The sequence below is a fragment of the Phoxinus phoxinus genome (assembly GCF_949152265.1).
Source record: "Phoxinus phoxinus genome assembly, chromosome: 17".
NCBI classification, from domain to species: domain Eukaryota; kingdom Metazoa; phylum Chordata; class Actinopteri; order Cypriniformes; family Leuciscidae; genus Phoxinus; species Phoxinus phoxinus.
Genome location: NC_136892.1, coordinates 10,116,848 through 10,142,092, shown reverse-complemented (window position 1 = coordinate 10,142,092; position 25,245 = coordinate 10,116,848). Strand labels below are relative to the sequence as shown.

The 25,245-nt window shown below is 36.6% G+C and overlaps 2 protein-coding genes and 1 long non-coding RNA gene across 4 annotated transcripts; 2 read left to right on the top strand and 1 right to left on the bottom strand.

Moving 5' to 3' along the window:
* Positions 1-814: 814 nt before the first annotated feature.
* On the bottom strand, positions 815-2,356 carry gpr119 (G protein-coupled receptor 119). Its single transcript, XM_079587223.1, has one exon. It carries the CDS (start codon positions 2,217-2,219, stop codon positions 1,062-1,064), a length of 1,158 nt encoding a protein of 385 aa, XP_079443349.1. The 5' UTR covers positions 2,220-2,356; the 3' UTR covers positions 815-1,061.
* An 858-nt stretch (positions 2,357-3,214) lies between these two features.
* Positions 3,215-8,122, top strand: LOC306985234. The gene is made up of 3 exons (XR_013794775.1): positions 3,215-3,617; positions 6,514-6,713; positions 6,834-8,122. It is a non-coding gene; the product is annotated as an uncharacterized lncRNA (long non-coding RNA).
* Positions 8,123-8,280: 158 nt separating this feature from the next.
* Positions 8,281-24,529, top strand: slc25a14 (solute carrier family 25 member 14). 2 transcript variants are annotated; one of them, XM_079587222.1, is made up of 9 exons: positions 8,281-8,459; positions 9,034-9,129; positions 9,873-10,011; positions 13,120-13,214; positions 17,731-17,816; positions 19,668-19,763; positions 19,891-20,015; positions 20,110-20,323; positions 22,086-24,529. In XM_079587222.1, exons 2-9 carry the CDS (start codon positions 9,066-9,068, stop codon positions 22,125-22,127), a joined length of 861 nt encoding a protein of 286 aa, XP_079443348.1. In that variant the 5' UTR covers positions 8,281-8,459; positions 9,034-9,065; the 3' UTR covers positions 22,128-24,529. The 2 variants fall into 2 exon arrangements, with proteins under 2 accessions (XP_079443348.1, XP_079443347.1); XM_079587221.1 differs by lacking the exon at positions 8,281-8,459 and having other exon boundaries at positions 8,903-9,129.
* Positions 24,530-25,245: the final 716 nt, after the last annotated feature.

The window sequence follows — 25,245 nt, the reverse complement described above, 5'->3', positions numbered from 1 at the left end:
TGTGTGTTTGTAGCAGAAAATGTGTCTCTCATATTTTGCAACGAGTTTTAGCCTACAGCTGAAGAACAAATGAACATAAAAGCATACACTGATAGTTTTATTGGCATAGTAAAAAGGCGTAACGTTTCCATGGGCTACATGTAGCCTATACACAATTTAAAGGAGTACAAAAATAAATGGTCTACAATAAAATGAATTTAATGGTAGCATTTAAATAAAAGAAATAACATTGAAATATCCTAAGTTAACGCCTATAATTTTAGTAATACAATAATACACTTGTTTTATTTTAATACACTTATTCTAACAATAATTTAACTATAATTTTAAACATATGTTTATTGGCAATTTATGTTTTTCGCACAGTTTTGAAGTCGTCTTCCAATTAGTGGTTGGCCTTTTGTCATAACACACTTTTTGATGCCAAAAACCAACACTCTTGCATGGAGGACCACTATCATAATTTTATGTAGCCTCATTTATACTGGCGGAAAAAAATAATTGTGAAAAATAAAATGTCATATCAAAAAGACAACATGTTTTGGTCAATATTAAATAAATTCCTTGAATTGTGTCATTGTACTGAAGTCAAAGCAAATATTTAAATATCATCTCATATATTCTTTAGCAAGTGTTTGCTAGCTAAAATCTAATACTGCTAAAAAAGTTCATAAACATTCGGTTTGTATAATAGTTCAATGCACTCTTATTGTTAACCAGACTTCCTTTCCCATACTTTTTTTCTATATCACCAAATTGCATTTATTTGTGAATGTATAATGGATATAAAAAAACACACTGTTCTGTTGAATATACATGAGTTTAATCTATATTACAGTCATCTATTTTACAATTGAAAAAGAAAACACACACAAAAAAACAAGAGGAAACGGGGGAACTAAGTGCTATGGTTATATTTTGAATGTAATGTGTTCATTGCAAGCAGACATGTTAAGCAAATAAAGTCTGTTTCATTTAGACAAATACTCTGGTCTCCGCATCCATTAACAAAGCCATTAACGACGAAGCAAGACCTTTTACAGTTTCCTATGACCAGAGGACTAAAAGGACATTCCCACTCTATTGGCAATATTTTCCTGATGTAGTTCGGGAATTGTGACAGACCTGCTATAATTCCCCGGAGAGGCTATCATCTTGTCATGAAACGCTACTGACTGAGTGACAGTCGGGTGGCCTGTGGGGTATCTGTCCGCTGTCTCGGAGTGTGTCACACAACACAACACAACTTTAACATGAGCGAAGAGCTCGCAGATCTTGTTCCTCACCTCTCGCTGCCAGCAGGCGTAGACGAGGGGGTTTATAAGGGAGTTCGAGAGTCCCAGCAGCCAGAGATGGTTCTCCAAAAAGTGATAAAGTTTACAGTTTGGACAAGACACCTGCACAATACTGACCACAAAAAATGGGCACCAGCAGAGAGTGAAGCAGCCAACCAGCATTGCGACAGTCCGCAGGGCTTTTACGTGACCCCAGTAGTGGCTAGACGACAGAAAGCGTGTACCCGATTGCTGGGCGCAGATGCGCTTCTGGTGGCCGCAGGCGATTTTTAGGATGTCCATGTAGAAATAGATGAAGACCGAGAGTAGTGGGAAGAAGAACAGGCAGAAGACCACAATGATGCTCTTCGGCTCGATGACGGAGAAGAAGGTGCAGACATTGAGATAGTCTTCTTTCTGCATCGGTTTCACAAAGCTGGGCGAAAACCCCACAAACATTGAGATGAGCCAGACGAGAACCAGAGCCCCAGCAATCATCTTCTCATTCATAAACTGCGAATAGCGCAGGGGCAACTTTATAGCCATGTAGCGGTCCAGTGAGATCAAGAACATGGTTAGGATGGAGGCCGCAGAGGGTGCGAGGACAAAGGTCATGCGCAACAAGCAAATGCCCTTCTCCATGGAGGCCGTCGTTCCTTCCAGAGCATCAGTGGCGATGCCAGTGATGGCCACGCCAACTAGGATGTCCGCAATGGATAGGTTTAAAACAAAACACCAACTCTGGCACCCCCTTTTGCGGATAAGCAAGACCAGGGCAATGGCGACTAGAAGGTTGGTAGAGATGATCAAAATGGATCCCACACTAAGGATATAGCCCATGGTCACTACTACTCTTTCTATGGCAGGGGTTGTGAGCTCAGGACTGGCGGATGTCACTCTGTAGTTCTCCAGGGAAGTCTCCTGAGACACGTTGAAAGCGATCATTGTTGCATTAAATGTCTCATTTCATTTCAAAGTTGAGAGTTTAAACAGACCAAGAAATTGATGGTTTCAAGAGGAGGAAATGGACACAAGGATGTAGATTTTTCTTTGCTCCCATTGGGAAAAGCAAAACTTTTGGCTGCTGTGGTTCCGTTTGTCCGACCCTTGTTCTGTCTGGCTGTCATCCAGGTCCCACAAGAGCATGCTTCCTTCTAAGCGGCTATATCCCTGAGCATTCGATTATGATGAGCCTAACCTTGCTGAAGTACAAAGACAATGCTGATCTATTGATGAAATCTTTATCCTTGGCTTTTCATTAAGGAGTAATCTCAAGATACTATTCGATTTCCAGATGTTTTAAGAGTGCTCCTTGCCTGAGACGAAGACGAGAAGCAGAACTCCTTTCTCGTGAAATCTCCGTAAAACGCCAATAAATTCAACAGAAAACATATTCCAACTGAAGAAAAGAAGAAGGATTCCAAGTGAGTGCGTCTTTCAGATTCGGTTGGGCTTTCACTCAAAATGAGGTGATGTGCCAGTGTCCGTTTTGTTGTCCGCGAATCTTAGATGTGTCTCTGTCAGCATGAGGAATCAGTCTACTTACTCTGAACGCACAAAAAAAGGGGAAAGAGAAACTGCTGAACATGGAAAGAGGTTTGGGTTTGGAGAGTGGGCTGGGAGGTGGGTGGACACTAACAGCGTGGCTGTGATTACTCATGAGTGAACCAACTCTGAACAAACAGAATCACTCATGGGTGAATAAACCTTTATATCCAAACCATTTTACATTTTATCATAGGAGCCAGGGTCAATGCACATGGATATATTTTGGGATATAGCAGAACGAATCGGTTACATTGATTCCGCAATAATGCACTTCAACTTCCCTCTCGAGGTCATGTGAATGAGTCAAAGCCCTCAATACAATGGGCTTAAAATTACACAACTGGTTTTTAAAAATCTGCACACAGTTGTCCATTCCGAGGAAAGATCTATTTATAACACTGCTACACAATAAAGCCTGACTCCCACCGGCCAACAATGTGGTGATGTTATTCATCCCTACTAGACTTTTCACTGCTATTGAAAGTGGGTTTTGGTCAGCAGTTGTTGTGCCCACTGCTATGCTCAGCCCACAGAAAGCTCTTGGATGCGATTTGTGCAGAACTGTGTCTACCCCTCGCCGACACATCACTGCCCGTCTTCACCTTGAGGTGGATAAATAAGGAACATCTTGGGCTCTTTGAAAGGAATACTGAAGATTCGTCAGGTTGTTCGGAGCATCGGGAAGATGTCTTTAAAGCGGAGACTGCTTTCCATGTTGTTGTGCTGTGCGTATTGTGTGGCGTCACTCTTTTGCCTTCACCCGGACAGAAACAACTGTGTCTCGAATGGTGCCCGGTGAGTTTAAAGTTGAAAATACACCTAATCTTAATTTTCAAGCAATTAAAGGGATAGTTTGTGCAAAAATGGAACATAAAAGAAGAAACTTTGAATAACTGTTTTAGTCCAAACATTGAAAGAATTTTATTGTATGAAAAAATACACTGAGGCATTTTTCAAAAGATCTGAGAGAGTGATCAACCCATACGAAAAACAGTTAATTTTATTAAGTAAACGTTAGTAAAGTTCAAGTATATTTTTAATTAAGTATACTTTATGTAGTAAATATACTAATATCAAAATGTACTAGAAGTAAATACTAGTAGTGTATCAGTAGTAAACATTGAGTATATAAACTTTTTACTATTTGAATACTTGTAGCAAATTTTTTAGTTTACTAAAGTACACTTTGAAATATACTCTCAGTAACTTTTTTATTAGTTTTATACTGCAAGTAAACATGTATGTTTTCTTTAAGTAAACAAAACATCATACTTATAGTTATATATAAGTGCTGTGCAATATATATATATATATATATACTGTATATATGTTACTTTAAGTTTAGGCTACTATGTTCCTATAAAGGTATTATTATGTTTAATTGAAATATTACTGTTTTAACTCCTTCCATTTTAAATACACTTTATTCTATTGCTTCATGCATCCTTTTTTTTATCAACACTTGAATCTGGGTAAGTTTCCTTAAAAAGGGCAACATTTTAAACAAAAACTGAGAACATCGCATCTTTGTTGAAGACTACGTCCGGATCGGATTCAGAGATCGCGTCCCCCAAAGCTTCATAGTCGTTTCCTCTTCATGGGTTCGACATTTCATTCAGTAATGTTAGGCAGTAATGTTAGGCAGTTTGATGATTGCATTATTTTACATTTGTGCAAGCAATCTTCCATTTTTTCTTCTTCTTCTTCACCTGTGTTTTGATCTGGAGATTCTGTAGCTACTCTTTCCGAAGATGCATAGTTGCGTCACCTACCGCAGTGAAAACATGGATAGCCGGAAAATTCAGGAAAAAGTAGATTTGAAGTCAATTCCTCTGTACAGACTAGCCTACACAAACATTCAGATACTCAGACTCAGGAACATATCTGTTTTCTTTATAAATTAATATTGTTAAATAATGTAAATTTATTTGACAGTATAGCCTAAATCTATGTGGAAAAAGTATTTCATATGCTTCTCAATCAAAAGAGTAAACACAACTATAAGCCAAGTATACTTAATAGCTAGCCTACTTAAAGTCTGTGGTGAAAATCTTTTAATGTTGTTTATATGTCTATGTGGTGTTTTTAATATGCTTTAAGACAAACCATGTGCAAATTCATAAGTCAACACCATTGCTGAGTATTTTCTCCTTAAAACTGCAGTGAACCAAAAACGCGGTTTGAAATCGCGGGTGTTTCTGACGTCACAAACTACCTTATAACCAATCAGGTCAACGTGTGATCGTCAACCAGTGGATCTCTGAGCTGCCACTCTTAGAAGAAAAGGTTCTATATAGAACCTTGAAAGGTTCTATAGGCGCTTCGTATTTGGAACCCCTAAAAGGTTCTACACTCTTAGAAAAAAAGGGTTCATTGGGGTTCTATATAGAACCATAGGGTTCTTTACTCAACTCCAAAGAACCTTTTATGCTAAAAAGGTTCTATAATGAAAAGAAAGAACCCTTTCTTGGGTTCTGTATAGAACCTTTTAGGGGTTCCAAATACGAAGCGCCTATAGAACCTTAAAAGAACCTTTTTTTCTAAGAGTGCGCGCGCGGGCTGCGTTCAGCCCCTACAAAAAGTTGTGAAGCGTTTTTTTAAACAGAAACGGTGGTGCGTTGAACACCCGTTCTGATGACGCAAGAGTTGCAACTATGGCAGCTGAGAAGGCCATTCTTTGCGTTCTTTTTGTAGTATTTTCGGAGCCTGATGAAATCGGTATAAATACATGTGTTTAATACTGAAAAATACGCTCAATGTTATAGTCACTGCCCTTGTCGTCCAGAATAAAAGAGAACATCCCAATCGAGTGAAGGGATTTGTAAAAAACTGTGGTTTATTGTGATCCAACATTTGGCTCGCATTTCAGGATGAAAAGACAAACATTTCAGGTGAAGGATGATCCACTTCTTATGTCCGAGACTGTGATCTATATGACCTTATTATTTTTATTGTGAGTATTAGGCTTATCATTATTGCTGATCACTGTTGATATGGTACATTTTTACTATAAAACTTTCACGACAAACATGTCTTCTAATATCTTCAATTGTTGCGTATACCGAGCTGCAGCGGACACATTTGTAAACGACTTTACTTGGACCCATTGTGCGAGCTGTCTCTTTAATAATTAATTTACATGTTGCTGCTGATTGGGCTGACATTTTTGTTACGCCCAAACAAGAGAAAACGTATAAACCCCGTTGCACACCGTTTCCAGGAAACATGCCATTCAACCCGGAAACCGTAGCAAAACATGCACGCCGGTTTGAGCTTCAACTTCCTGGTGTGAGTGAGTGGAGGCGGGGCTAATTTGTATATTCATAAGCGATTTTTTTTTTAAGGAAAAAAATTAAATATGTAATTTTGGTGAACAAAGATTAGTTTTAAGGGATAAAATGATTGACTACAGGCAGACTCTCGATCAAAACAATGAGTACAAGACAGATATACAGTACTTACACTTTTCTGTCAGTACTGTAGGTCAAGTATACTCAAGTGCAATTTTAAGTATATTTATGAGAAGTACACTAAAAGTATACTTTCTTATTTTTAGTTTTAAGGAAGCCTATACTTTTTCGTATAGGGAGTGATGACTGAATTTTTATTTTTGAAATGGAGAATTGTCCCTTTAGTGAATCATGTGAATGAATAACTGTAACTGTAAGTTCATCACTTCTGTGTGTTGCAGGAATCTGGTGTCAGTTGTTCAGCAGCTGTACCAGCGTGTGATGAGGCTCCTACGCACCACTCTGTGACACCACAACTAGAGGGAAGGTGAAACCACAACCAGTCTACGGACCACTTACCATGAGATCAGCATTATTGACATAAAACTGTGGACTTTTAAGTGTGAGAACTTTAAAATATAGTTCCCAACATCATTAAAAGGTTCATCTCCTTTTACAATGAGTTTGTGTGTTCAAATTTATAATCTATATCGAAGCATTAAAAAGCCATAAGACAGATTTACAATGGACGGAAATTACACTTTTTGTGATCTCTTTGCAGGTGTTCAGGGAATGATGCTGCTGGTGTGGATTTGTGGGAGTCTTAAAGATGGACAAATTTTGCTTGCATTATAACATGCGATCTGTATAACCTTATAGAGCAAATGGACAGACAATACAGAAGAGAGTCAAAAGGTGATTCTTTGGTTGAACAAAGAGACGTTAATAGAAAGAAGTGGTTTACTTAGGCCTATTAGTTATTGACTGGTGTGATTGGGGAGTTCACAGTTTTCAGGGCTACTATACAAAGTTACAGCTTTTCACAATACATTTTTTATTTTTTTACATTCTGTTTTATGGGGAAAAGCAGACCTTTCATTACCGTTGAGTGATAAAAATGTGTAAAGATAAAAATGAAATAAACTTGCTAAATAATATTTACAATTTCTGATCTCTGAATTTTATTTTATTTTGGTAAATATTGTCATTGCATGAAGGACCACCCACATTTCAGCTCTTTCCTTTAAAATACTTTTTTTCTAAAATGGCTCCTTACAATTAAGGTTAAGGACATCTCATATAAGATAAGTCATAGAGTCTATCCTACCAAGCAATTTTTACAAAAAAATGAAAAGTGATAAAACAACTTTCGTGACGTAAAATGACGCGATGTTGAAAAAAAGTCAAAGAAATGCTCACTTTATCTACTAAATTAGGGCCCTTATGTCGTTTTAAAACATTTTAAATGCTGCATTAACTTTTCATATGGTATTTTCATACAAGGTTATATTCATTTTGATTTTTCTTTTTTTTACCTGCAAAATTCTCTTTCTGTGAAAGTTACTGAAACCATTTCTCATATTTTGATCCTGCCAAGATAGGCTACACAGTGTTTCTGGAAAGATGTTAAGAGATTCATTGCTGATAATAGGCTATTTTAAATACTTCTCTCTTATCCTATAAATATGTGATTTTAAGTTATTGTATTAAGAACCATGGCTCAAAGGATATTGGTTTTATATACATTTTATTTTATTTCTATGTAAATTTAATATCCACAAATGTAAATTCACAAATGGCAAACCCAATTTAATAGTGCTTAAGAATATTAAAATGTGCAAAGATGCAATGTCAAAATCTAAAAATATGCAATATGTTCTTCATTTAACATTTCCATATAAACAGTATATATTTACACTTATTCAACAATATATAGACATGTACCCTCTCTGTTGTTTTCTTTCTTTTCTTTTCATTTTCTCTTTTTTTGTCATTTCTATTGTATTGTGTGAAGCATGTGATATGTTCTGATGTAATATGGACATGCTATTGTACATGGTATTTGTTGATAAAAAAAAGAATAAAAAAAACATGAATTTCTTTAACGTCCCCCTGAAGAAAAGAAAAAAAAGTGTTTAAATCAAACCTCACTGATGATTGCTCCCCCTTGACGGACAGGGTGACATTGAAATGTGGAGGGGGCGGAGTCTAGTCTCTTTCAAACTTCCGGGCGGGAACTTCCGGTTGCGGTGAGTTGAGTTCCTGCTAGAGACACACATGATGGTAAACTAAGAGCCGTAGGTGCGCTCCTGGAGTTTGACTGCGAAAAGTACAATAATCCTACATGTGGTCGAGACGATGGGGTCAAAAATAAAATAACAGAGGTGACTGAACCACCAAGCCTCAGGTACGTGAGCTCACGATGCGATATCGCCTAAATGCCGCGATTACTCAGTTGTGTACTTTATAATGCTGAGAGTAGTTCTGCGTACCTGGCTAACAGTTAACTTACAAGCCGTTAGATGTCAATTCGCAAGCACGTCTTTCACTCTACGCCAACGCCATAGACCCATTTTATTTATATTAGTGAGTTTGGTTGCATTCTGTTTCTCTTTTTAATTTGCAATGATAGCCTAAAAAGTTCAATGTTAACGTTACACGGTTTGGAGAGAGAATAAGGCGAGAGCCATTGCTTGCTGTCACTCAACCTCCTGGCGACGGAAGTAGGTGGAACTTCAAATCACTCCCACCAATCAGGATCGCAGATAAAATGACGGACAGACTTTACAACCAATAGTATTTCCGCAAATTTCCTATGGCGCTCGCAATGATTCTTTAATGCGGTTCGTCTTATTCCGGTGCACATTTGTCTATGCACCTGGGAAGACTGGCTGTAACACAGACGGGTAGCGCTATGTTGTACAGTGTGAGATTAAAACAGCTAGTTTGCTCATATTTTGGGGTTCTGCTGTTTTTAATAGGACTCCATCAAGCCGAGGGGGCCGCTACAGAAATGGCAAACCTGAACTGGAAGCCGTTCGTCTATGGAGGAATGGCCTCAATTGTCGCAGAATTCGGTGAGTCTCTGTTGTGCACCTGCTATTTTTTTAATCAACTATTAAAGATCACTTCTTCATTTAAGTTTGCATTGAATATTTATTCGGAATACATGTTGTTATCTCATATGAAAGTGACAGAATGCATATTCATATTTGAGAGAATATATAGATATATATTTTTTTGTTCATACGTATTTTTGTTTACGTGTCCAATAGCTGATATAAAGAACCGAGTTTATTTCTACATTTTGACACTAATATGTAAATAATAATTAGGTTTCCACAATAAAACGCATTATATATCTATATATATATATATTTTTTTTTTAATCTTTTATCATATATAGCCTATATATTATTATCATTGTTATACTGTTATATTAGTATAGTATACTTCTAAAGCTGTTACATATTATTACTATGTATTACTTCTATTAGTTGCTGTACTAAATATACTGTTATTTATAACTATCAAAGTATTACCTTTAGAATCATAATTTCCGTGTTTGGATGTTGGTGGGACTATAAAACGAGGCTTCATTGTTAGTGGAAGTACGATGTTCAAAAAAAATTTCAGAACATGAAAAACAACATTCCCATCCACACAAAGAGAGCAAACTGTTCGAAATAGGGTAGGACATTAGATGACAGAAATGAGAGGCAATATACAACCACAAGCAACGCAGCCTGTAGATAAAGTACTAATATGCATAATAAAGTACTTCTAGATTTGATCTGTAACCCATAATTGAATCTTGCAGGTACGTTTCCCATTGATCTCACAAAAACGCGGCTCCAGGTTCAAGGGCAGACGCACTGCATGGAGATCCGATATCGGGGGATGTTCCACGCTTTGTTCAGGATTGGAAGTGAAGAAGGCGTCCGGGCGTTGTATTCGGGGTGAGTTTGAATTATTAAAACATTCTGAATGACGACAAATGCTTCACTTTAGCATCAGTGTTAGTGTTTTACTGTATCATTTCTGAAGATCAGAGTTGCGTTCCCTTTTAAAGGTATATATGTAACCCGTTCAGTGGGTTTTAAATAGAGGTCGACCGATTCATCGGTTTTGCCGATTAATCGGCACCGATTGTTGACTGGTGGAACTATCGTTATCGGCAAAAATATATACCGATAGTTTTTCCTGGTTGCGTCCATTGCTGGAGCGGCTGAGAAGCGCACGCTGTCATTCATTACACAGTGTCAGAGCTGAGAAGGGTCTGCTGGCATGATGCAGTACAAGAGCGGCCTCTAGAGGTGTAATAAAAACTATCGCCTCGTGTTGTTTACTTCGACACGTGATTCTGCGTGCTGCACTGAGAGCACATGCTGCGGGAGAGCGCTGACATCAGATGCGCGTTTAAAGCACCGACAGCTCAAATGTATGTAGCCTATACAGTACATTTTGTCATATCATTATAAAGTGATTAATTTGTTGACTAAATGCTGCATTAGTAGAGACAGTAGGCGTTTGTTTGCCTTCGAGGCTGAGAGGACGCTAACATTAGTAGTACCTCAAGCGGTTAAAACACTGACAAACGTAAGTCCGACCCGAATGTTTAATGTCACAATTGTTACCTCTATTTGCATTAGTTCATATCCAGCTGGTCACTTTTATGCATTACATATGCAGATAAGTTGCATATTTAAAGCTAGAGACGTATAAGCAAACTGATATGTTCATACAGCCGACAGAAACATAAACGAATCAGAAAAGCATTCGATTTCGGTTATTTATTTTTTTCATCTTCACTTTAATACAAATTTTGTTACTTTTTAATTAAGTTGGCTTGAAAAGAACAGTTAAATAGTTACATTTTGAATGTAACTGGTTTTATTTGTTATTTAGAGTATTACTTTTTGTTTCAGTTTGAATGAATGTCTTTTATTGACTTAAATATTTATTCACATTTATATATTTATTTCATTTAGCATGTTTTCATGGTTCAATACAGTTTTTTTATTTTTATAATAAAGTTCAGCACTGTTTTACTTGGAGTGTTATGTTTGTTTTTATCCAGTATCAATTTTAAAAACTATCGGTTCATTAATCGGTTATCGGCAAGTATGGCCCAACCTAGCTATCGTTATCGGTAAAATCCACTATCGGTCGACCTCTAGTTTTAAATACAGCTGATAGCTGTAATAAACTCTAAATATAGATGATATTTAATTCACGGGGTCTGTAGAGGAGCTGAGTCAAGTGAAAGTGGCCCTCTGCTTTGGCATGCACAGACTGCAGTCGTTCCAGTCTACTTGGTCATTTTATCTGTGTGGCACAGAGCATCTTGTTTTTCAAGCCATCATCTCATATTAATCTGCGTTTTCTTTTCCGGGCCTGAAGCTTATGGTTAGGGAGTTACTGCAATTGCTTATCATTTTCTTTTTAAAACACTAAGTCTGTGCATTAATTATTCTTTATTTAAACTTTTTTTAGCTTGTCTCACAATAATTCTGGTGAAAAAATAGACTTGGTTTGAAAAAAGGACCATAGTTATATCTAGAGGCTGGTGAGCTTATTATTATTATTATTTGGATCAGTAAGCAATCACCCACTTCGTTGCTGAATTATAATTATTTTTTTCTTTTTCACGGCATTACAAACTGTTCTTCATTTCACAAAAACATCAGAAATCAACTCCCTCTCTGAAATGCGATAGCAATGTTTGACTTGTGATCGGGCTGATTCTTTTCAATGAAGACGTTGAATCGTTTTGCAAAGCTCACTGAACGATTCATTTGTGAATTGGTTCCTGAGTCAACAGCTCCCTGATTTAATGATCTGGGCTGCGCTTCCCAAAAGCATCGTAAGCTTTAAGAAAATTAGAGATGCACAGTTTTGTAGTACTGTTAAAACTACCTAAAAAGCACTGTTTATTTCATATGTGTCTTTGTTCTGCTGTATTAATGCATTCATGTTGGCCTGCTGAATGTTAAATGGATCCAATTATTGTTCATTAGAATTATTTTGATGATGCAGCAATAAACTAGCATGACCTAATGCACGTGTTTTCGAGCTTTGCTTATTTAAAACATGATCAAAATACTTGTGTCTGAATCTGCCAATAATTGTTTGTTGAAATTGGTATCGGCCCAAATGGATGTTTGCACAGCGTTCCTCTAGCCCATGTTATGTGGTCTGCGTATAATGCATGCTTCTATTATTTGTCACTACAATTACAGACAATTTGTATTCCCCAATTTTTTTTATACTATATGGTATGTTTAGTCATTCACTAGTTTGAACACTTGAATTATCAGTAACTTAAATTGATATTTTAGTATATTGAAAGTGCATGTTTTTAGTAATAAAACATTAGCATATTTTCAGATCAATATATTAAATGTCTGCTCTTATCTTCCTTATTGACTAGTACTGGCTAAAGTAAATAATAAATGTGCTTCATCCATTCGTACCTTTTACTATTAATACTTAAGTACATTCAAAATCAAGTTATTTTGTACTTTTACATGATGTAGATTTTAAAAGTAGTACTTGTACTTTCACTGGAGGAATATTTGATTAAGTTTACTCGAGTATGATTTGTGTACTTCGTCCTCCACTTATCACAACAGTTTGTGCATTTTGCATTGATGAGGCCAGCCTGTTTTTCAGAGTAAATCCAATATGGTGAAATTGTGTACTTTTGTTGAACCAATTTGCACAAATGTTTGCATATGTGCTTTGCATGGTTTTGTCTTTGTCTTCTAAACATATGAGAAAGCTTTTGACAAATATTTGATGACGTGCACACTTTAATGTTTTCTGACATTGACGACCATTCGTTCTGTTCTCTATTTTGATTACTCTAATAAAACAGCAATGGTCAGTTTGGCTAATCCTTAATTTATATAAATCCTTGCATTAATAAATGTGCTTGCTAATCATTGCATGGTCTTGTGACTAATTTAGTCTGTCACTGAAACCAATCTTTAGATTTCCATTTAACCTCAGGATGGAAAGAAAGCAATGACCTTGAAGTTGAAGTTTTGTTTTTTTATTCCTAGGATTTCACCTGCGCTCCTCCGACAAGCTTCCTACGGCACAATCAAGATCGGCACATACAACACACTGAAGCAACTGTTTGTTAGCCATCCTGAAGGTGGGTTTCGGATGAGTCCTTTGATCATACTGTCAGTTCAGACGTCTTTTCTTCTCAGTGCAACATTTCTGTAGTTTGAGAAAAGAAAATAATAGAAAAGCTACAAAGCTTTAAACATTGTGTTTGTCACTTTGATGCTGTTATCTTCAATTACATGATCTTACAATTATATTAATATCTTACTATATATCTAAATATAAAAACATTGATATCAAACATCTCTGACAAATTATTGATGATATCCGATACAGTCAATGACAAGGAATGAATCGACTCTAGAAAATGATCTACACCTTAATGTGTTGAGTGATATGGGTAGTCATTGACTTGATAGCCAACATGACATAAGCATGTTGCACATATCCAGTCACACATGTTTATTTGTATTTTTTATTAGAGTAGCAATAGCTTTAAAGGGATAATTCATCCGAAAATGAAAATGAATTACTCACTCTCATGTCCTTCCAAACCCGTAAGACTTTCGTTCATCTTCGAAACACAAATGAAGATTCAATATTTTTTAAATGAAATCTGAGAGCTTTCTGTCCCTCCATAGACAGCTACGCAACTACCACTTTGACACCTCAAAAAGTTCATAAAGAGATTGATTGATCACAAATAAATATTCATGAACTCACACATCAGTTGTGGTGAACAGAAGCTCAAGCATGTTCACTTGACATGAGAGAACCAATGGTGGTTCATTCTCGTGTTACGCAGCATGTCAGCTTCAGCAAGAGATTTGTTCTCATGCCTCATGTTTAGTTGAGCTTTTGTTTAATATGTTTGCTGGTAAATGTTTATATGTGAATGAAAGCCTTAATTCAATCTGTTCATCATATAAAGCAATAGTGTCTCTTCAGAAAATTTAAACCACTCTATTCATATTGATTAACGATTTCTTTATAGTTTTACAATCTCTTTATGGAATGTTTGAAGCGTCAAAGTGGTAGTTGCGTATGCATTGCTGTAACATTTTTGGGTGAACTATCCCTTTAACCTGTTAACCTTCACCAGAGCGAGGACGCTCTGAAGCGTTTTTTTTTTTAAATAGTTCAAAGTTACTATCAGATTTAATGTTATTACCTTGACAAACTATACATCATTAAAAATATATAAGTCTCACGTTTCAGTATTTGACCACTATTGTATTCTGAGAAACTTATAGTGACAGTTATGTCTTAATTTGTGTCAGGATTTATGTAATGAAAAAATGAGTCGATACCTTTAATATGAATTATGAGCGTCAGCTGCTCCATTCAAAAAAAAACTCCGGTGCTGTTGTCTTGAGAACGCGTGACAAAACAACGTTCCTCAGGGCTTTTGGCTCAAAAATGTGCAGATTTGGAGAAATATTGATATATTATCATAGGTTTACATCATATTTCTATAGACAGGAATAATATTTATTGAATTTATATCCAAATGCGTCGATGTATACATAAAGAGCGCTGGATACTCTGATGTACTGTGTTTTCAATCCATACAGCAGGCTGAGGGCGCCATTTGCACAGTTTTTTCCAAATATGAAAGCTCACGAAGAAGAAATAACCTGTGACCTTCCAGGACGTCACTGACATAAACACAGCTAACGTTAGCTTTCAGAGATCGCTATAACATGCAGATAAAGATGTTTTGAAGACAATAAACATGATTGCAATGATATTTGATTTACCTGTGTTCTTCGAGCCATGTCAGGTATTTTTATAATAATAGATTATATGTATAATGTAATGCTAATCGGTATAGACTTTACAATAGTGCAGAATAATATCAAATCATATATTTTCTGTCTGATTTTCTTTTCTGAAGCCAAATAAGCTCATAGAAGATTATTTAAAACACTCGACTTGCACTATAAAGTAAGTTTGGAGCACAAAAAGGGTTTTAATCTCATAAATTGTCGTGTATTGATGGTGTGCTAAGCTAACATGCTAGCTAGCTCTCTAGTTGCACCTGCCATCTAGCTGTTATTTTTTATGATTTTTTTTCTAAATCGGAATGCTTACTGAAATATTTCTTTATTTAAGAAAGGCATTTGATACAGTTTCAAATGTGAAGTGAAGATTATGAAAGAAATTAGGGGGTGAAACACCGTGATTAGCCAGTCGTTAGCGATTATAATGGAGACAAATGAAAAGAATATTTATGGCCATAAGCAGGCTGGAAAGGTGTAAATGTGTGCAGGAGAGAGTGACACTGAATGGGGCTCGTTTGCACCACAAAACAATAGAGACAATAGACTGAATAGATGCTAATAGATGACAATAAACACAAGTTTGCATTTTAGAGTCAATTCAAAATAAAGTCATTTGAGATGATCTTGAAAAACATTTAACAAAATACAGAGTTTTAGACTTATCACCTTCAAATTTTAAATATAACATGGTCAGACATGTGTCTTTAGCTGGAGTGCATTTCTAGAGTGCTGACGGGCCAACTTCAATTTAATTTTCATGAAGATGTTTCATAAAAATAAATTTCTAATAACTTACACAACTTTGAAGCTATTCATAATTTTTTTTTCATTATGACAATAATTCATTCTACATTTCCAATAAAGTGCCAGGTGTCAGCTTTCAAATGAGACCGTACTTGAGCTTTTAGGACAAAGGGTCAATTAATTGAATCTTTTTTAGGTTGGGTATGCTATTTCTGGGGATTTTTCAAAAGTGGCGCTGAAGGCTAACAGGTTAACTGAAATCAATGTTGAGCATCAGGCAAATGTTCATGTAGTTGTCCAAATAGTGTTTGTGTGGGTTTGCATTAGCAAATGTTAACAGTTGCCCTTGAATGACTTTCAGATCAGCCCCTTGTAAGGTTACATTTTCAGTTAGCTACCTAACACTGTGCCGTAACTAGGCATGGTGTCAGAGAACAATAAATCCCGTCTCGCGTGTGCTAATCTGAGTTTGCCCTAACCAGCTGTGATTAAGTGGCAAGTCGTTTTCTTTGTATAAATCTGGCATTTTGATGAATAGTCATGCCCACAGTGAAGTCTTTTTTTGTTCAAGGTGTCGTTCCACAAAACGCATGGGGTTGGTTAGATTTCTCTTAAAATTCTAGTCCGATCCTGACACGATGAGAGCAATTACTTGCACTTTAGTAAGAGAACATTTCATTTCTCATTAATTTCTCTAGGGTGAGTTTCCCGTTGCCAACTTAAGGACTCAAGTTGCGCCGTTACCAACACAATTCAACAGGGCTAGTAACCGTAGCTGGCTAATGATGCTTTTGGGAAACACACCCCTGACTGATTTATAAGTGTTTTTGATCCACTAAAAAGAACGGTCACATTGCACTGAATTATCTAGTTGTATAGTTTTTGATTTATTAAATGGTTAGTTCATCCTGAAATTTAAGTTTACTCCTGTTGTTTCAAATCCGTTGCACTTTTGTTTATCTTCGAACAGAAATTATGTTTTCGTATGAATTCGGTCCCTCCATTGAAAGATCATTGCACCAAAACTTTGATGCTTCATAAAGAGATTGTTAAAGTGGAATCAAGTGGTTTTATGCGTCTCGTGAACACATCAAATATGGTGAACAGAAGCTCAAATGTGCTTGATTGGGACATTATTCTGTTTTCTCACCTGTGGCTGTTGCTTGCTTGGTGGTTTTAAGTCGGTGTTGTTACACAATGGGATATAGATAACGGTTTCAAGGGACTCGTTTTTTTTCTTGTAGCATTTAGCAGAATTTTCCACCGTTACGAGGCTCTACCAATACTGTTGTTGAAAACAAGGTGTAACCACCATCACTAATGTGCGGTCCAAACAAAAGGCAGACGGGTCTCTAGCATTACCTTATCTGGTGCTGGCGCCAGCGGATTTCCATCTCACCTGGTACAGAATCTCCCCTTCTCTGCAAACAACATCTGGATTACTTAATTCCCTGTGACAAACACTCAGAGAGGTCACAGCTTGGCCTTTTTATTGTATTGAACATTCTGTATTTAGACTCTTCTGGACAATTTCTATTGCTTTCACTGCATGGTTTTCCAAGGATGTTGCCTCTGTGTGTCAAATGCTTATTTTGATACAGGCTTTGCCTGCTGGTGTGGCGAGACCAATGCCCGTTCTCCTGCCAAAATGAACGGCTGTTCTGACTGTTGGTCACATTGATCAAGGAATTACTGTAATTATTGATCTAAATTTGATCCACACTTAAATTTTGTTCTTTCTCCTCCTGTCTTCACCCTGAACTCTAATCTCATTTATTTTTCTCTCTTGGGGTCTTCTCATTAGTGCCTTGCTCTATAAAGACTAGGTGCCACATCTTAAAATACTGAGACAAGCCTTTACTCAGAGCATTTACAAAAATAAGGCACTTTAAATTAGTTTATCTGTGGTTGATTATTGCATGTCTTATTCCTTTCTTGTTGTGTTTGTTATAGTATTGAGTTGAATCATTAAACTGCTAATTGATTTGTAGCTTCTTCCTTTTTTTAAAAATCTTTAATGAAACGTGTTAAAGAAGATTCTGAATCTAATGGGTGCTCTTGTCTGTTTTTCAGAGGAAACCATGGTGATTAATGTGTTTTGTGGGGTGGTGTCTGGTGTTTTGTCCTCCTCTTTGGCAAATCCAACTGATGTGCTAAAGGTATGTAAAATCTCCTCTGAAAAGCCACAACAAATTTTACTATAATAATGCAGAAAAACTGCGTGTAATTAGTCTTTTTTTTTTTCCTGTTGCGGACTTATCCGGAGAGAATAAATAAATCGAAAAAACTATATATTAATAAATAAATATAGAAAATTTAATTTGGCACATGAAATTTGTTTGATCCAAAAACTGAAATATTACTACAATTTAAAATAATGGTGAAGCTGAATTTTCAGCATCCAGTCTTCAGTCACATGATCCTTCAGAAATCATTTTAATGTGCTGATTTGATGCTCAAGACACATTTCTTATTGTTGGCAATGTTGAAAACTGTTTTTGCTTATGATTAGTGCTGTGTTGAGAAAAATCGATTCACCAATTCTGAATCGATTTTCATATTCATTTCTAAAGATCGATCCGTAACTCAGAGGATCGATTTAATAATAGGCCTACATTTTCCCCATAAACGCACTGAGACATGGCAACCGGCGGCGCTGCTAATGCGGTTTCTCTGAATGCACTTGTTGACCAGAAAGGAGGAAAGAGCCGTTCACATAGCGCGTTTTTTGCGCGTGCAAATTCGTTTTCCAGGCGCGCCTCTGTTCATGGTTGCATAGCAACGACAGACGCAACGGGAAAGCACACGCTTGTGGAGAGGAGAAAGCGGTGCAAACTGCGCTCTCCATGATGACGAGGAAGTGTCATCAAAAAATTTATTGATTTCTAGCCCTTGCATTAGCTTTACTACTAGATATATTAATTGAGATGAGAAATAAAAAGCCGCCCTGTACAGCGATGATCAGCTGTTCGGCCGAGCTTTCCATGTTGTTACGGAAAGGCCGCTGGTTTTTGTCACATGACCTGTTGAGATGCATTGAAGTGCTTCTCACTGAATTTGCACGCGCATAAAACGCGATATGTGAACGGCCCCTAAAGTGGTATCGTGTGCTGTTGTATCTAGTTTAAAAGGCCTTTTAAATATGAACGCAGTTTTGGATTAAATAAAAGGACAGTCAAGTCAAATAAAACACGTTTTATCTCCTGTTTAGTTGGTAACACTACATTAAGATACCATTCATTAACATTACTTAATGCCTTATCTAACATCAACCCATTGAGTGAACAATACATTTTTACAACATTGATGTATGTTTGTGAATGTTATTTAATACAAACACTTGATTGTTCATGAACAGTTACAACTTTTGATTTTAAAAATATAAGATCAGATCGGATCGAATAATGATAATCGATTCAAGATCTTGAGAATCGGAATCGAATCGATTCTTGACATTTGAATCGAAACCCAGCCCTACTTATGATAATTGTGCTGCGTAATATTTTAGTGAAAACAGAATTGTTTTTCTAAAGAGCAATATTAAAATATCTGTTGTAGATATGATATCTTTACTGTAACTTTTGAATCAATTTAATGTATTCTTGCTAAATAAAAGCAGTATTATTTAAAATTTTAGTGACCCCTAACTTTTGAACTGTGGTGTATGTGTACAGTAGATATATTTATTTTCATATTTATGCGTTATTGTGTTAATAACCGAACTGCTTGCGGCTGTGTTAAAGAGAAGTATGTTTCTTATCTTTATCCTAGCTAGGACGGCACGACATTGAAGAAAAATGTGATATGCGATAACTTGTTAAATAATGCGATATGCGCTACGAAATAGCTTGAAGATCAGTTTTGAAAATCATTCAGATATCGCAAGCTATTGTGATATTTACATTTACAAAATGTCTATATATCGTGCAGCCCTAATCCTAAGTTAGTTTTTACAACACAGAGCACTGAGCTTGTTTTATCTGATGTCTTATTTCCCTCGGCTTTATCAGATTCGCATGCAGGCTCAAGGCAGCCTGTTACAGGGAAGCATGATGTCTAACTTCATCAACATTTACCAGACCGAGGGCACGCGAGGCCTGTGGAGGGTGAGTGCTTTCATTACGTCTTGTCTGAGACGTCAGTGGTGAGATTTCAAAAGCTGTTTGAATATCTCCTCAGCGTTCCAGCTTCTGGGATTTTGCTTTGATTCAGTGATGTCTGTCTTGTTTTCAGGGGGTCATTCCCACTGCGCAGCGGGCAGCCATCGTGGTGGGTGTGGAGCTGCCCGTCTACGACATCACCAAGAAGCATTTGATTCTTTCAGGCCTGATGGGAGACACGGTGTTAACTCATTTCATGTGAGCATTTCTAGCAGTTCTTGCTTGTCGATGTGAAATGTGAATGATTAAAACATTGACCTCATGAGTCGCATTGTTTCTTCTGTTTATTTAGTTCCAGTTTTGCGTGTGGTCTGGCAGGAGCGCTGGCCTCCAACCCAGTGGACGTGGTGAGGACGCGTATGATGAATCAGCGCGTGCTCGCCGGTAACTATATGTACAAGGGCACGCTGGACGGACTCATGCAGACCTGGAGAAATGAAGGGTTTTTTGCTCTCTATAAAGGCTTCTGGCCCAACTGGCTGCGTCTGGGGCCCTGGAACATCATTGTATCCTTTATCAGTAAAATACTTCGTTTTAGGACCTTAAGGGGCCAAGTGCGATTGTTCAAGCTGCTTGATTCAACCAAACCCTGGTGCTTTTGCTTTCATCTTAATCACAAACTTGCATGGCGCATTATAAAGAACAGGTCAATATGTTGTTCGTATTTATTCGGTGCTATTATGCTCAGCAGAGTAACAACGTCTATTTCTGATATCAAGAATTACATTTTCATGTAAAGTACTAGTTAAAGGAGGGAGGATTGTAGTGGGAGCACTGGGGTGTCAGGTGTGGCACTGTGGCAATGGCTAATGGTTTACATGGGTCAGGTATGAGGGCCCCTAAACAGAATGTTGCTTATTGCCCCAGGGAGGTCAGGATTGGCTCTGCACATGAGTCGCATAATATCATCAAGGTAAAACACGAGTTTCATCCCCTATACTGTAAAAAAAATATTGTTAGTTTAACTTAAAAAGTAACCTGGTTGCCTTAAAATTGAGTTAATTTGAGATTGGGTTAATCAACAGAAACTCAAAATATTATGTTATCTGAACCACATAAATTATCCAGTTGATTTGACTAAAGAAAAAAGATACATTTCAAGGATAAATTATGAACATATTTTTTTACAGTGTACATTTTTTTTTTTGTTGAACGTCATTGGCTAAAACTCATGAGTAGGTTACTTTACTTCTTGAACAAGTGCGGACACGAGTTCGCGATTTCACATTCCGCTCGACAGCTTTCACATTCCATTTTTTTCATGACCTGTTTCGAACTGAGCTGCCAGTGTGAAAGCACTCTTAGAAATGTCCTTGGGTTTGTAGTGTTTGTATAGTCCAACCACTAGAGGTCAGTACACTACTGCAACTGCATAGTCCAACCACTAGAGGTCAGTACACTACTGCAACTGCATAGTCCAACCACTAGAGGTCAGTACACTACTGAAACATGAGATCGATGGAACACACACACACACACACACACACACACACAAAGTGCCCCCAAAATACTTGGTATATCTATTATTTACATAGATTTTCATGAATATATCACAAGTCTTACAATATTATGAAGTGCCATTTGTTTTAAGTAATTATAACTCAAGCACACTTTTCAATCGAAACATTTAAAATAAATTTGGTTAAGGTTTCAAAATTCGAAACAATAGATGTATTGTTGAAATCGGAGAGACAAAAGGAGTGTCTCAGAAGAGTTAAGTTAATTGCAATGAAATTCCAACATTTTGAAGTAAGCTTATAGGATAAGTTTGTAGTAGATTTTCAACCACAGCACATTGCCATACGGACAAGCAGTCAGTAATGAAATAATACATAATGATAACTTGCAATGCAATTCAAAGCGAGTCTTAACCATTTGAATCAGTCTGAAAAAAACCTTACAGAATAGATAACTTATTATTATTGATTAAAAGAACCGGCTCATAAGTCATTCTTTTAAGAATCAGACTACACTGGTATTGCTCTCTGATTTTGATTTGGTATAAAGATCTGGTTCATACAAGTCATTCGTGTTAGATTCAGACTAGTACACTGGCCGTATTGTATGTGTGTTTTTGTGTGCAGCCCCAACACATTCAATACAGATGCAAAGCCTGCTTTAATAACTCTGGTAAATATGATTTGAGCTTCACTGCTAAATAAAAAAACTGAAAATTGTGACCATGAGAATAAGATTTGTGTGTGTAAACGCATATGCTGACATCTATCTATTCTTGTATATCCCTGTGATCCTTGACTTAAATTTCAGTTCTTCCTCACCTTTGAGCAGCTGAAGAAGTTTCCGTTGTAGCGGAGTCTGTGACTGCTGAACTGTGTGTGTGTGTGTGTGTGTGTGTGTGGAGCTTTTGTCCTTCAGCATTCATCATCTCTTCTCCCATCACACACACACACCTAGAAGTATGTTTATTTAAGAACTTGTTTTATTCTGTTCTCAGTTGTTTTGCACATACTTGACACATTTAAACACTCGTTTTTGCACTCGTTAATGCTTTATTTTTCACTCCTGGCAGCTATCTGTCCGTCAGCGCCATGTTCAGGCCCAGTGGTGATCTCGTAATGTGTGCTTAGTCAGCTTGGAGCCGCACTGGTGAATATCTGAAGTAAAGTGCTATAGCTGGAAACCATCAGGCATAGTTTCTCCTCACTGGCTCGAGAGCTTGGCATCATGCGATTATGCTTAAGTTAAGTTACTAAAGACACGTCCACCGGGTGAGGATGTAGAGCAATAGTTACTGAATATAAGTCGTTTTTTTTTTTTCAAGGAATATTTGAGGTCAGCACACTCCAAATGAGATGTTATCCTTGTAAGTTAAACTGTTCACATGTAGACACCGCTTCAATGACAAATCTTTTTGCTTTATCTGTAGACTGCAGGTATGATAGGATATGTCCATGTTGCAAACTTGCATACAGGTCAAATTAATACCAAAGGAACTAGTAAGTTGGCGATGTGACCTCACATCCTGGATCTTTGACATCAGTGGGCCCCATTCATAAAACTCAAGCAAATTTTAGTGTAACTTAAGTCGTTCATAAGTCCGTTCTTGCTCAAGTTGTCACATTGAAGTCAACATTGCTTGTTTCATAAGGCCCGATGTGCGCAGAAAGCTTCTTTTAAGCTTCTGAAATTCTCAATGAAAATAGGAGTTTATGCTTGAACACGCACAGAATAGAAAATCACTTGTGCACAAGATACATGTACTGTTTTTATTCTTCTCTTTTTTTGCAGCAATCTCTTTATTGCCACATAGATGTGTGTATGCAGTTTGTGTGTGTGTGTGTGTGTGTGTTCTGAGAAGCACATGCAAAATATTTAACATTTCGGCAACTGTCAAAAGTGTGTAAATACTGCTACTGTATGATAGAACAAAAATAAAATATTAGCATAAACAGTTTTTCTTTTTTGTTCATGTTAGGTCAGATTTTGTGGAAAAGGGGTCAGTAGCATTTTTGGTGCTTGCCTCCTTTGCCAAAGTGTATATGTTTTGAACCAGAACTGCACTGTTGTTTCTGAGTTTTTAAGTGACATTATTATTATTATTATTGGGAAGGTACTGTTACATATTTATCATTGTATGTCAATATATTTCAAGCCTTACCACTTCCTGCTTTTGTATTTATGCCTTCGCCTGATCGTTTTATGCCTCTTTGTGTGCTAGCCAAACATGAAGGGTTTAACTTCTGCTATAATTCAATGTGCTCTGTTGTTCATAACCTTTAACATGTTCATAAGCACTTCAAACTACTGTAAACTAATCAAACATTCTTGCTGGAGTGATATGGGCAAACTGTTCTTCATACGACTTTAAGGGGACAAGTTGAAACGGCTTAATGTGTGTAATGCCCGGGTTATTCACGGCTTTTCCTCTGATATACTTGCTTCCAATTCTTTCTCAGACTTTGGCTTTTGCTAGATTGGTCATTACAGCATGGTGCATGAAATATTCCTCCTGGATAACTTTTGAAAATGCTTATTTCATTGTGTAGCAAAGACCAAGAACCACGTCAACGAATGTGCCAGTGTTTTTATTTCAATTTACTGTTAGTCACCCACAGATCATGCTTTTTGTTCTTTGTTTTGTCTTTATTTTTGTTTTGCAGATTTTCTAAATATTTTTTTTTATTTAGCAGATATTTGCTCGCTGTTTTATCATATGAAATGTTCTTTAGTGTAGATGTACTTTAAATGTGTTCATTTGGATGTATAATGGAAGTCATGATGAATGTTCTCAGGACACTCATACATTGATGAAAATTATACAATTTACTCCAATTTGAAAATGTACTGCAGCAAATTCATTTGATAAATGAGCTTATGAAAAAGTGCAGAATTAAGTGTTTACACACACAAGCATATAATATTTGCTTTGTGTGTGTTTTGAAAGTGGGTATAAAAGCAAATAAAATCCCCAACGCTGCTTTTCTTTTTTTTTTCTCTTCAAAAATCGAGAAGCATCCACTATCCATTGCTGGGTATTATATATGCTTGCAATTGCCAATTTCTTTGTGATCCACTCTTTAATTAATTGTCTTTGGTGAACACAAACACATTATTTATTATGATCTGTTGCTTGAATAGACAATGATTGTATTAAAAATGTCAGATTTTTGTGTGTGTGTGTGGCTGGTTTGATTTACTTTGCTTTGTCTGATGTAACTGCACCCTGATAATAAAGGCAATTTTCACTGAAAGTTTGTTGTTTATACGTCACATTTAGTCCCATTGAAGCATAGGACCTAACTAAATTTATGAACCGAATCATCATACGGTTCTATGTTTTTTAATGATATTATGAGATCATCATAGTGTTGCAATCAGGCATGGAAGAAACATTGCACCTCCATGCTAAGGGTTGAACAGTTTGGACACCTGCCCAGATCTTAACCATCAGACTTACACCCACATGCCAAGTTCGGCGAGGATAAATTGCATGTAACTAGCGTACAATAGGTAGAATTCAAAGGTATTTTCTTTGAAAATGTTACATTCATTAATATATAAAATATTGCAAGAAATCATAAGTTAAACATGAAAAGGGTCTAGTTTCACCAAAGAGCACATATTTTTGGGTGAAACTCAAGTTTGGGGATACATTTCTTTCTATAATGTTTGAAAAGTCAAACCAAAATACATGGTAATAAACACGGTTCCAAACTAAGTGAATATTGTTTCTTCAAATTGATGACAAGCGAAGCAATTGGGTGTTATACTGGGAGCAAATACTGTTATTGAACTCTGCAAGTTTACAATTTACTGTAACAATTATTTACTGGGTAGAATCATTTTTTGTTGAATCCGAAAATGTTTCTATTATGTCACTGAAATTATTAGATGTATCCAGAAAAAAAACTTAGAGGCAGACTAAAAAAAAAAATATTACAAAAATTAACAATACACCTAGTCATCA

Excerpts from the sequence above, each read along its gene's own strand:
- gpr119 (XM_079587223.1), bottom strand. The coding sequence starts at position 2,219 with ATGATCGCTTTCAACGTGTCTCAGGAGACTTCCCTGGAGAACTACAGA.
- slc25a14 (XM_079587221.1), top strand. The coding sequence starts at position 8,925 with ATGCACCTGGGAAGACTGGCTGTAACACAGACGGGTAGCGCTATGTTG. Across the intron at positions 10,012-13,119 it reads GTCCGGGCGTTGTATTCGGG|GATTTCACCTGCGCTCCTCC; the intron begins GTGAGTTTGAAT and ends TTTTATTCCTAG. Across the intron at positions 13,215-17,730 it reads GTTTGTTAGCCATCCTGAAG|AGGAAACCATGGTGATTAAT; the intron begins GTGGGTTTCGGA and ends TCTGTTTTTCAG.